The sequence below is a fragment of the Vitis riparia genome, chromosome 14 (assembly GCF_004353265.1).
Source record: "Vitis riparia cultivar Riparia Gloire de Montpellier isolate 1030 chromosome 14, EGFV_Vit.rip_1.0, whole genome shotgun sequence".
Classification (NCBI taxonomy): Eukaryota; Viridiplantae; Streptophyta; class Magnoliopsida; order Vitales; family Vitaceae; genus Vitis; species Vitis riparia.
Window position 1 is genome coordinate 11400738 of NC_048444.1, and position 13354 is coordinate 11414091.

General features: G+C 34.9%; 2 protein-coding genes across 2 annotated transcripts; both read right to left on the reverse strand.

Moving 5' to 3' along the window:
- Nucleotides 1-462: 462 nt before the first annotated feature.
- Nucleotides 463-3289, reverse strand: LOC117929945 (loganic acid O-methyltransferase-like). The gene is made up of 4 exons (XM_034850391.1): nucleotides 2916-3289; nucleotides 2437-2619; nucleotides 1596-2255; nucleotides 463-1201 (listed from the first exon to the last, which is right to left on the reverse strand). The coding sequence occupies exons 1-4, from the start codon at nucleotides 3189-3191 to the stop codon at nucleotides 779-781; spliced, it is 1542 nt and encodes a 513-aa protein (XP_034706282.1). The 5' UTR covers nucleotides 3192-3289; the 3' UTR covers nucleotides 463-778.
- Nucleotides 3290-7123: 3834 nt separating this feature from the next.
- LOC117931187 (loganic acid O-methyltransferase-like) lies at nucleotides 7124-9094 on the reverse strand. Its single transcript, XM_034852099.1, has 3 exons — nucleotides 8795-9094; nucleotides 7961-8608; nucleotides 7124-7569 (listed from the first exon to the last, which is right to left on the reverse strand). The coding sequence occupies exons 1-3, from the start codon at nucleotides 8909-8911 to the stop codon at nucleotides 7222-7224; spliced, it is 1113 nt and encodes a 370-aa protein (XP_034707990.1). The 5' UTR covers nucleotides 8912-9094; the 3' UTR covers nucleotides 7124-7221.
- Between the last annotated feature and the right edge of the window lie 4260 nt (nucleotides 9095-13354).

Below are 13354 nucleotides of genomic sequence, written 5' to 3' on the forward strand. Positions count from 1 at the left end.
TAACTTGATGTTACCAACAAGAGAGATGTTGAAATTTTTGTAAGTTCTAACACAAGTAGTGTCATTACCTGTGTATGGTTTAAGGATAGACCCCTTGCTTCGATCATTGGTGACATCTCTTGTTACATTGAAGTCAATATAACATTTGTACCTTAAATGTTTTGAAAAAGGTTAGTTTGGTTGGTGTTGTTGCTAGTCTTAAATGTTCTTTCATTCATTGTTTGGTTTTTGTTTATGAAATTTGATTTGTTGTGACCAAATCTTCTAGCTGGTGCAAGCCACAGCCCCTTGAACTGAAATGCCCACCATAACCCTTTTCTATACCTCTTTAGCTTAGGAAGGCTTGTTCATGATTTATCTAATGTTTTTCTTATCAATTTCATTTATAAGCATTTGTTTATGCCTTTATAAATCCAGATGAAACTAATTAAATGAAAGATACAGCAGCTTTGCTAGCATGGAAGCTTGAAAATTTTTATATTTTGAGTCCTTGTCCAAGCTAGACAACTATGTCTACATAGTCAATTTGGACTTCTAATGATTGCTAAACAATCACATAGATATTTCGATTTACTAAGATATTCTTCATGTGACAAAGATCCTTTCTTCAAAGAAAGTAATCTATTTGCCAAATGGACTTCTTTTCTTTGGCCATCAGAAGCATCTGCCCTTCAATGGAGCTCCAAACATGATAGAATTTCCATTCCAACTATCATTTCCATCACTTCTTCAAACATAAGTCCAAGCAACTAAGAAAATATAATACACCATTATTTATCTACACATCAAGTTGTTGATTCAAAGTTTTCTTTCCTTCTTCACTTCCAATTTCTGCTTCTGGTTTTTCTTCACTTGAATATTCCGTAATTTTGCGCCTAAGAAAGACAAATAAATGAGTCTCTTTACGGTATTCCTCATCAAATATAAAAGAATTCTCTCCAAGTTTGTTGGTGTAGCGTTCAAACAAATCCTCAATGATCTCTTTTCCAAAGTGCTCCTCAACAAGTCCCTCCATGGCAGCTCTAAGATGAAAGCTACAAATTCGGTAGTCAGGTGACTCATGCTCCAAAGGGCGAGCCAAATTTTCTATTCTCTCAATATTGAAATATCCATTTGTCTCTATCAATGCCTCTAACTCTTTTGGAGTTGTATAGTATAGAGGGAAGTGGAAGGAGTATACCTTTTCGTTGCTGACTAATCCCTGCAATAAAACCGATCACAATGTGATAGTCTAGTGTAGGTCTAAATAATAATAATAATAAAATAATAAGTAGCATGCAGTTGAATGATCCAATTTTTCATGCAAATGCAGTTGAATAATAAAATGGCTCTATGACATTTCACTTGTAAGTATTTAAGATAATAGGAAGATGAACTCAGTCATTGTTAAATGGGCAAAGTATTGCATATGACATAGAAGTACTACAAAGCTCATCACTTGGACACAACAAAAAGTTTGATGTAGTTTGGTGATTGTTGACCCTTTTTTTCTTCATGTTCCTTGTTTGAATGATGTGCTATTATATGTTTAAAAGTCAGTTAAAGTAATTTTTTAAAATAGAAAGAAAATTTATCACTAAGTCTTAATTTCTTACCGCATTGGCCATGTCCATCAAGCAAGATCCAAAAAGATTGAACACCATACCGCTACAAGTTTTGGAAAAAATTGCCCCGTTCTGCATACCTGTTACTAGCAATACCATCAAACCTCCTCCAACAAGTTCTTGTGCTCTAGCAGTCAGAAAGGACTGCATATCTCTCTTGTACTGACTGGAAAATACCTCCAGAACTTCTTCATCAGTAGTACTATAATTTCTCCCATTTTTCAAACCAAGAAAGTTTATTTCCGTAACTTCTTTTGGAACCTTAGATAGCCAGTGCAGTGCATATGATGAGTGTACAATATGGAGACTGGACTTAGGAAACAAGCGACCATGGAAAGAACCAGGCACTCCAACCGCAAAGTATGGCCGTGAGGGAGGTAGGGATCTAAAGAGAGCATTGAAATCGTTGGCTATGTGATCATTGAAGAAAACATGGAATTCCAAGGCTTGAGGCTTTTGCTGCATGGACTGGTATTTAAGTGTTACAGCTTCTACAATGTTTTGCACAGCAATGAATGCATTGGGACCAATAGAGCATCCCATGTCAGCAATCCTTAATGTGTTGGAAGAACCAAATGATGGATTGTTGATGTCAAGATTGTCTGATATTGCTTCAACTAACATCTTCTTTGCAGCATCCACTATAGCTTTCTGCATATGTATAATATAAGAAAATCCATCATCATCAACAACATAATCCAAGATTTATCAGCTGAAGCAGTAAGTGAAAAAAATTATTTGAAAAATTAAGAAAAAAGACTTATGAAGGGGCTTTATGTATCCTTTTTGTTCAAGTTTAATTATGAACCAAGTTAGAGAGGAGAAAAAGAACCTGATAACTGGAATATTTGGCATAGCTGTAAGGACCATCACCACTGTTCATGTGATAACTCTCCCCATTTGAAACCTCTTTGTCCATCAACATCTTGGTCTTCCCATTCGTCATCTCTTTCTCTTGCAACATCTTTGTATCCTCATTTTCCATATCTTTCGTTGCAGCATCCACTAAATCTTTCTGCAAAATATAAGAAAATCTTTCATTCCCATAATCAAAGATACCTTGTCTGAAATGTGCCTGAAGAATTTGGTTGGAGAAATTAAAGAACTAATGTGTGCATACTTTTGAATTGTAGTGATTATAGAGAGTGCTTCGAATATTTCTTGTCACTTGAAAATTTTTATAAAAGAATTACTTTTTAAGTGTTAAAAAAAAAATTAGAAACACTAGTTTGAATAACTGTAGAACAAGCTTTTAGTATACTGCTTGAATGGAACTGGGAATCGTACAGTTAGAGAGGAGAAATTTGCAACCTGAGAACAGGAACATCTGGCATAGCTGTGAGGGCCATCACCACTGTCCATGCAATACAATTTGGTCTCCCCATTGGCAGACTCTTTCTTCAGCAATATGTTGGTCTCCCCATCTGCAGACTCTCCATCCAGCACCATCTTGGTCTCCTCATTTGCCATCTCTTTCACTGGCAACATCTTGGTAATCTCATTTTCCATCTTTTTCTTTGACAACATCTCGGTATCCTCATTTGTCACCTTCCCCTGTGGCAACATCTTGGTCTGTTCACTTGCCATCTCGCTCCTCTTTCTATCCCACTGCTTTTTCTGTGTATAGGAGTGTTATGCCTTGGTGCAGGCATAGCATTCTTTTATAGGCATCAGTAGGTTTGATTATTTGTTCATTTTGCTGGGATCATAATACTTTAGCTGTAATACTGAAGCCTGAAGGTGGTTATTGGTTAATGAAGGCATCTACTCCTTTAACTTGTCAGTATAATTAAAATATAATTTCTCCCATGTCCGTGGTCCTAGCATCCTCCTGGTAATCCCTACTTGTTACATTGTTTGTTCTCTTCTGTTCCAGTAGGTTTACCCCGGAGGAACAGCACAAGGTACGAGGCCAGTGCCTTTCTCTCTCTTTTTCTCTCACTAACTCTTCTTCCTTTTCTTCTATTTTTTTCCCCTTTCGTTTTTGGTTTTATAAACTTAATTAGTCCATAGGTTGATATCTGTGTACCCTTAATTTCTAAAAACATCAAATTAACAGCTTCAGTTTCTTTCATTTCAACTCTTAAAATACTTAAGGTCATAACCCTAGGTTCTACTTTAAAGGAGTTTGGGATGACGCCTTACAATAGTTTCACATATTATTTAGAGAACTTCCCACTTCAATTTAAGCTCTAAATACACTTCAACCCCATACAACTGCTGAAATGCCATAATTTTTAACTTTGGCTGATATTCATGCAATTTCAGCCATATATTTTTCTGAAACAGGTTATTTTTTAGACAAAAGGAGATTTTCTGGTAAATTTCTAAGCATTCAACAAAAATTTGGAAAATACACCACTCAAGGGTTTACAATGTCTGATTGTTTTGGGAAAAGGATTTACATACATGTGAATGTACTCTTTTCTTTCTTAATATCATGTGCTTGTACCCTTTTCTCAAATGAGCAGTATGAATTTGGTCTGAAGGGATGAAACGTGAGCTGATCAGTGGATGCTCCAATTTGAATTCAGGTCAAATTATGGTCTGAGCTTCTGCTGTGAAGTTAGGGTAAGTCGCAGAAAATGAAGAAAAAATCAAATCAAATAATTTGAACAAACACCTGAAAGCTTTGCTTTTGTTTTTTTTTTTTTTTTGGTTTATTAACTTGTTTGAACAATTAATTTAGGCTATATATAACTTCAAATATGAAGTAAAGTTAGAGGAGTCTGTCTGCAACAGATTTAATGGTCCTTAAAGCTTTCTAAACTAGCAAGGAAGGGGCAACAATAGATCCATCAAGGAGACCCACCCCATTTAGCCAAAGCTTAATTACCTGTATTATTATTCTGAAAACAAAAATGCAGGAGGAAAAGTTGGGACATAAAGCAAACTTGGCCTGCTCTAAGAGAATCTCACAAGAGTCAAGTTCCCAAATAAACTAATGGCAATAACCTTTCACTATATTCAACAATCTTGTAGAATCCAATTCAATAATTCCACTAAAGGAGCTTTTTGATCATGTATACTGTAACAAATGCCTGCATACCCAGAAAGTTTAAAAGAAAGGTTGAGATTTAATTGAAAGGTTGAATTTAATAAATTGAATACATGTAAAGAGAGTTTGGCATTAAGTCCTTTACATGAACTTTTCTTTTTTTGAGAACTTTATATGAACTTTAACCCGAAAGAGATATTGCAGCACGACTTAAAGAAAATCTATAGTAAAAAGTGACGTCGGTGATGACGGACAATGGTAGTTTTCAAGTCCATATGAATGATTCCCTTTCAAAATGGTGGGGAACCATATTCTAGCTCTCACACCACTTCCTCGTGACCTCTTGCTTTTGTCCTATATCTTCATAGCAATGCATTATGTCCTTGGAGATCACTTCTGGCAAAGAGGGGTTACATGCAAACCCATAGATGTAGCTATGAAAGCAGTAACACCATTAAATAATGACAGAAGCCTATTAGACCTACATGGTCCAGGGTCACCCTAACAGTTGACCTATGTAGATTCCTCCAGCATGGTTCCTCAAGGTCACTGCACTTTATAGTTGTATATAGGTATGCATCTGTCAGCCCCTCACTACTTTACCTAGCTCAGCCAGCCATCAAACTTGAGACAACATGGCCAGCTTCTTCCCCATATTCATACTAAGCACTGGGGATGCAAAAAAATAAAAATAACAATAAAAATTAGAGCACTCATCACTGTTTCTAAGAATAGGATCATCATACATATTTCTAAATTGTTTTAAATTGAACCCCCAGAAAATGAAATTTACTATTTTTATGGCTAGGTTTACCATTAGAGATATGGTTGGGAACAAAACCAATAGGCTAAGATATTAAAGATCCATATAGTAGGTTTCTTCCAAGAATATTTTTGGCACCATCCAGGGGATTTCTCATTTTGCTACCTTCCCTTTAATAAATAAATAAATAAATAATTCTAGCACTAACGGAGCTCAGATGCTGTCTTTAAAAATGAAAAACAGTAGTTTTTTAGTTTTCTAGGTGGTAGGACTTTTTAGGTGATAGATAGTAGGTCTATATTGTGTGGCGTTGGTCCCCTGCTAGAATGCATATATTATTTCCATATTTACGCATCTTTAAGTCAGATTTTGGTTCCTTTGCATATTCTTCTTGGTGTACATAATGTTTTATATCTTATCTTTAACAAAGTTCTCTTCTCCTATAAATCAAAAAGAAAAATCACTAGGGCTTGGTGGAGTGCTTTCATTATCTTACTAATCCTTTTAATCATATTTCATGTGATCATGTTCGGTATCCAACTTTGTCCCCATATTGATGCTTCTTGATGCTCTTGGCATGACCAACCAATTAAAATTCCGATTTGCAGATCAATGGAAGGGACAAAATGTTTGCAAATAAAGCAGAACAAATTTCTTTCACCCAAATTCCTATTATAGATACCAATTAAAAGTACCTCATAGCAATCTAGTGAATAATGATTGAAGACAGCCTATCAAGAGAGTTACTATCAAGTGTAGCTTCTTAATCATTTGAGGAACTGCTGATACTAATTGTGATTATATTTGGAATAATCGTAATGGTTGAAAGTGAAAACAGCTTCTCATTTTGACTGATATGTTAATCCAAAACTGATTATATTTAACACACTATTTTGGTCAATCCCACAAGCTCACAGCAACCAAAGATGAATATGTTTGTTTGTGTTTAAAGTATTTCTCTGACCAATTTATTTACATCAGAAGCTAATTAAAGGAAAACCATACTTAAATTATGAGAGAAGCCCACAAAAAATGAAAACTTCCATGCTCGAGAAGAATCAGTAAATCTATATATATATTTTTTATGGTTTTCCTCATCAAAGATGAAGCAAATCTTGGCAATTTTTTTGGTGTAACACTAGAATAGCTCCTCGAAAATATCATTCCGAGAATCTTCTTTGTTTGTGTCCACCACAGCTTTAAACTGCAAGGGAACCATCTCATCTAGGTGGCATGTGCCTAACGAGGTAAATCAATGTCTCCATGCTCCTGTATTCTTGAAATATGGCTCCTTTAGCCCAGGTGGCCCATAATGGAAGCAAACTTGGACTTTCATGGTCCCCAACCCTTTTCCTCATTGTTCTTCTTCCTTCAGATGAAATTAAAGTTGCGAGGTTTTATGGTATAATAATTTGCTTTATTCAAACAATATTTTTGGGCATAAATGCTTGATCAAATAGGTATCCGCTTCCTGCTTTTGGGACAAGTGAACAAGAAGAAATTGGAAATCCTTAGTCATTTGGAAGTGAAACAATCATCAATTTACTTGATGATAAACGTTAAATCCTGTAAGCATTGTGTCATATATACCACAATTTTAAGATCCACCCTCAGTTGTGTAAAGTAGGCCTGGTATAGCATAATGAGGAATGGATTAGTTTTGCAATGGCTTCATGTTGTTTTGTAAGGATTGGCTTCTAAAGACAAATTTGTGGTCAAAGCTGCAGTGAAGAATTGGTAATTTTCTTTTCCCTGGGATGATATTGATGACACATCTCAAGATTAGCATTCCAAAGCACTGAAATCATAAGTAGTTATTCCATAATGTTTCAAATTAAAACGAGGTCTCAATATCATCAACTGGCTTTGCGTTTGAGGAGGACAAATATTTCGGTGATCTGCTTGCTGCTGTGCCTTGAAATTAAGGGTGAGAACTTCAACACTTTCTTCATGAACCGATCAAACAGTCCGTCAATGATATCACTTCCAAAGTGCATTTTGATAACTCCTTCCCATGCAGCTCTTGTGTGGGAAATAAAAATTTGGAAATTAAGATCTCTTGCATTAGTCGTGGATTGAGCCAGAGGTTCAGTTCTGTCAATACTGAAGTATCCATTTCTCTCTATGAGGGTCTTTAACTCATGTTGAGTGGGGTAGTATTTAGGGAAGTTGAAGGAGTCCACTTTAGCTTCACTGATCAATCCCTGCCATAAGTTTCAATTTTATCAACATTAGGAAGTCACTGAGCAACCATGTGCCATAAAGATCTGAAATTTGTTGGTCTCTATGTTAATGGTTGACTGACCAAAAATTGGTTCCTAATTAAGTATATATATCAAAACCTTTAGCCATTCTTAGAACCCTGTCATACATATAGATTGAGTTTTCAGTTAAAGCATGGTAATTTAGATTTCTTGCTCTTGGGTTAATTTATATAGCCATTATCAACAGCCAATTACCCAAGTTTTCAGCTTGATTATAACTGGAATCAAGAATTTTTCCATGAGAAATGATGACTGAAATCTCCAATAATTAGTATTCCAAAATAATTATAACGAGTTTCACTGAACTTAGATTGAGTTTGATAGGCCATACCATTCTAGCCATGTCCATGAGACTGTCTCCTAGCAGGTCCATAACTGCAATTAGGGGGCATTCAGAAGGTGATGTATCAACTGGGAGGCATGGAATGATAAGCACCATGAGCCCTCCATGGACAAGTTCTTGTGCCCTAGCTTTCAGAAAGGATCCCATGTCCTTGGCAAATTGATCTGAGTAAGCCTGGACAACTTCATTTGGAGCACTCCCATAGGAGATCCTCCCCTTGTTCCATGCAGGAGAGTTCTTGTCTAGCAACTCTTTTGGGACCTTGGAGAGCCAATGAAGTGTATATGAGGAGTGAATAAAATGAAGGGATGATTTGGGAAATAAGCGGCCATGAAAAGAACCTGGGACAATGGATGCAGCATATTCCCTGTCACGAGGCAAAGACCGGTGAAGTGTGTTGAAATCATTGGAGGCAAGATCGTTGAAGAACACCTGAAATTCTATGCCCTCTGAGTTCGGATTGGGGGATGGGTACTTGAGTTTTACAGATTCTATAATATTTTCAACCACAATAAATGTATTCGGTCCCACAGAACACCCCAAATCTGCAATATTGAATAAGGTCGAGAAATTGGTATCAAGTTTCTCCCAAACTGCCTCACCAATCAAGGCCTTCGATGCTTCGACTCCCCATCTCTGTAGAATAGGAAGTTTTACCTTTAGGTTTTGTAAACTAAAGACCATAAATATGAATATCACCAACATCAAGCTTGTTTGTATACTTTCTGAAAATCATCATGGTACAATAAATACCTCTTTTAAAGTTTGCTATCATTCAGTATAACAAAGACAAATATCAAGGTAATTAATAAAAAGGGTTACCTGGATAGACGAATTGCGAGTGTAACTATACTGGCCATTTCCACCATTCATAGGACACGATTCAGTTGACATGCAGGCCATCTTCCTGATGCAGGCGTGATAAATTTGTGCATTCATGCAACTAGAGAACGAGTTTATTTTTACCTATTTTAATCACAGAAATCATCTAGATATACCAGTTTCAAAAGAGCAACAATAACAGCCATAAAAGTTAATCTTTCTCTTCAAGCTAGTTTCAGATTGATCTCAAACCTTATATGTTTTCAATCAATTAAACAGAACTAATGAAACAGTGAAAAAATGCCAGCAGGCCATCCAATTTAGTAACCACGTACCTTGTCATGGTCTGAGAGTGATTATGATTGAATTTAAGGGACATCAAGTGATGCAAAGAAACCATCCAATTACATTACCTTTTTGTTTTTAAATTCCCCATATTGCATAATCATTATCCTGAATAAACTTTGTTTTGCTTTTGTATAATTTACGATTCCACAAACCCAAAAGCTGATTATATAATATCCATCTGGGTCCCGAAAAATATATAAACTTGATGCCATTATCTGCCAAAAGTAACCATCCAAATATAGTGCACATCTAGGCATTGTGGAAAATCTGGTGACTAACTAAAAGTTGATGTGCTTAGTGTGGGTGAAGTTTCATTTCCATCTTTAGCGTGGGTGAAACACTAGGCCGCTGCATGCTACTTTTACATGCAATTCAACATATATATATATATATATATATATATATATATATATATATATATATATATATATATATATATGTGCTGTCTTTATTTATAATCTGTGAAGGAGAATTATATTATTTCTTGTTCGAGATCTTTGAAGATGAAGAGAATGCATACATTTTTCTCTTTCTATTATACTTTAAAAATGACTATCTTATTAGACTTTCAGTTCTCTGTACTTTTTAAATTTAAGCTTCAAGATGATCTTATATAAGGAATCTTCTCATAATGGTAAAAAGTAGATATCTCACTGTTGTGACAGAAATATATAATAATCTTTGAGAAAAAAGCTTCTTTATCAATATAATCATCTCTAATTGGGTCATTTGTTGTGAGGGCTGCCTTCATACGTATTTAAAGATATCTCTCTTTTGTGTTGGTGGAGTTCAAAACTTCATAAAGAAGTATTTTGCGCAAAATATGTTGCTACTCGAATAATATTTTTATTATGTTCTTTGTTTTACACTGAAGAAGCCTTCCCAGACTGTTTTCCTTAGTTGCTTCATTGGTTTGAAAATAAAGAAGTTTGTTGGGGCCTTCTCTTGCAAGCTGGGGTGAATTTTCTTTTATCGAAGATTGCTAGAGCGACTGGAAGATATTTGATGTTGTAATAGGTCAAGTCTTGAAGTAAACCTGCATTTATGATACTGTTTTTGCTTCACTTTTTACAAATGACTGCAATAAGTATTTTGTTTGAGCTTTCTATGAGTTGTGGTGTTCTACCACTAACACACTTCACACTGCCCAAGAGGAGGTCTCTATTTCTCCTTGGGACTTGGGGTAGATAGATGGTCTCTTAATATATGGACTCTTTTAGGAAGAGGCCATTCCTTCGGTTAAGGAATTGAATTTGACCAAAGTAGATAAATAGTTTTTCTTTCATGCATTTCATAAGAAATTTAGTAAGGCTAGAGGCCACCACCAACTAAAAATAGTTGAACGGACAAAGTTTTGGTTTAAAGGTTTGATTTAATATGAGAAACCATTGTCGAGGATTAATAAGAAAAGAGAGAGAGCTCCAATAATAACTTATAATTGTACTGGACCAATTGGTAAGCCTTTACCAAGAACGCAAAAGTAGTATGCAGCATTCCTTAAGCTGGGAATTAAAGATCTTGCCATGGAAGCGGTTTCCTTGGTTGCATTCTTATCTTGCTGGTTACATAAGTTTTGTCTTGCCAAGTAAAGAGGATATTATTCAGCCTAGCATTTTTAAAGTTGCTAGTATGATGCCTTGGCGTCATTGTTTTTCCTTGGTTGTTTTGGTATTGGTTAACATCCACAATGGATTGAAAGAAATTTTGTTTCTTCCTTCTAAAGGAAATGTGAAGTTCCTAATCCATTGTATTTATATGTGGCTTGTCTAGCATTTTGACTTGCATTGTAGTTATTCATGTATGCTCAAGTTAACTAATGCTCTCATTATTCAATTCGGAGGGAAAAGAATTTCACTAAATCACATAATTTCACTTCCCATGTACAATTATATAACATTAAGTATTGCTTATCACACCATATGTCTTTCTTGAGCAAGATTTTTCCACAACCTTTAATGGTTATAGTAATACATAAAGTATTCAAGGGCTCTCACCTAAGGACATGCATTCATGCCCCCCACTAGTTTGGGCATGGATCTTCTTGAGGATATTTTGGGTCTTTCACCCTAGGGTACTTTACCCTTCTTCCTTTAAGGACTCCCACCTAGGGATTGTTCCCTTATTATTTTTTTCTCTTTTAGGCCACTTTTTCACAAATTATAGCAACGCTTTTAGCACTTTTCCATATTGCTCAAGATGCAAGAAGTCAGTTTCAACTAGAATAGAGTATCTTAACCAAAGCAAAGCATATCACAACTTGTTTCAAATACCAAATATATCAAGTATGTTTATATTCAACTTTGTATAAAGAATTAAAATAGAGTATTCAGACAAACTTTCCTATTTATTATAGCAACTAGGTTGTCTTTAACATTATGTTTTTCCCTTGGTTTCCTTTCAGTTGAGTCTCTAATTTTCTCAAAGAAATATTTACTATATACATTCTAATTTTCTCAAAAATAAAGAGATTAAAGCTAACAACCAATTATCCTTAAGAAGCCAATGTTAGATGTCCAGTTTTGAAACACCTCAAGTGTTCTAGAATTAACCAATTTCTTACACCTATTTCAACCCCTTTTTAATTTAATTTTAAGGTGGCAAATGACTATTTCAGCTAAGCAGTTAGTCACTAGCCCACATAAACAAGCAGGTGACTAACCTATCAACTTACTACTACCAATAAAATTTGCAAAGAAATACCACTTAATCTTAATCATATTTCAATTAACTTAAAAGACTTATTAACAAACTAACCAACTTATTTAATTTATTAAACAACTAATTCACTAAACAAGTCATTAATCTTCATTAAGGGTTTAAGCAAAACTTATATTAAGCCTTAATTAAAGTCAAGTCATTACACCAACAACCAAGGAGAGCAATTAGGTAGAAGATCTCTCGGTCTACGAGATTCGTGTTCATCCTTCATTTATTAAAAACGATATGGGAACATCTAAATCTCATGCAAAGCATTTTGAACCTTTAAATCTAAGTTTGTATGTATATATATGTTTTCATATGTTATATCTAGGAAAGGATTTTGCATTCATCTTGATAATCCAAGGCTGGAAATAAAGTAATCTAAGTATTTCCAACAAACTCAACTCTAAATTTAGACTCATTAACTTGATGGTAGTTAGGGATATGGAATCAAAGGAATATTTGTTGAGAACCTTGGATTACTCCATTTCCTAGTCCTATATCTTATAGGGTGCATGCATACAATTCCTAAGACCTCTAGATCTAACATAGCATAAATATATAACAATAAAAACCATAATATGGCATAAATCTAGAGATAGAAAACTCATACCTACAATTCAGATGTTCCTAAATTGAATCCAATCTAATGAAAATAGTCCATAGGCATTGTAGACTTCGTAGACCTAACAATATCTTCACTTGATCTCTCATTTCATGGATCTTAACACAAGAGGAGGGTAGTATTCTCTCTCTCACTTTCTCTTTCCATCTCTTTCTCTTTAGAGGGGTGGTTGGGGTTTGCTTTCTAGAGTCTGGAAGATAATGGCAAAAGTTGAAGCCTTAAACCCCTAAGAGGGTTTATATAGGCTTCCCTATGAGCTTGAGTGACTTTTACCTAACTTAGCTTAGGTCACCTAATCAAGACCATTTGGGTCTTAATTAATTCATTAGCCCTATTGGGCTTTAATTAATTAATTACCCTAATCCAAAAAAATCCTTCATAAGATCCAGTTCAACATTGAATCAAAATTCCCTTATGCACACTATGAATTAAAAACTTAAAAATCCCTCAAACAAATTGTTACAATGAATTAATATGTCAAATGGGGATCACTAAGACTCATAAGAAATACTAGGTCCCTCATAATCCAATTCTAAACTTGGCTCAACATTCCATTAAAGAGAGTCAATTGCACTTCAATATCCTATTAAATTACAAAGAGGCAAATCTTGGACTCATAACCTACTATCCACTATATGTAGACTCTCCATCAACTTATATCTATAATCTAACAAGTTATATGCTATCAACTTCTCAAGATTACCTCTCTAATCCTTTAGTTACAAATCTTCATATTATGTAATCAACTGACATACTTTATCTCATAAAGAGCATATGTTAAATTACACTTAAGAAATTACTATAACTATAGTTTTCCTAATCACATGTCCTTAGGATCACCCAATGGGATTGTCTTAATCATATGAGATATCATGGTGCCTTTATTG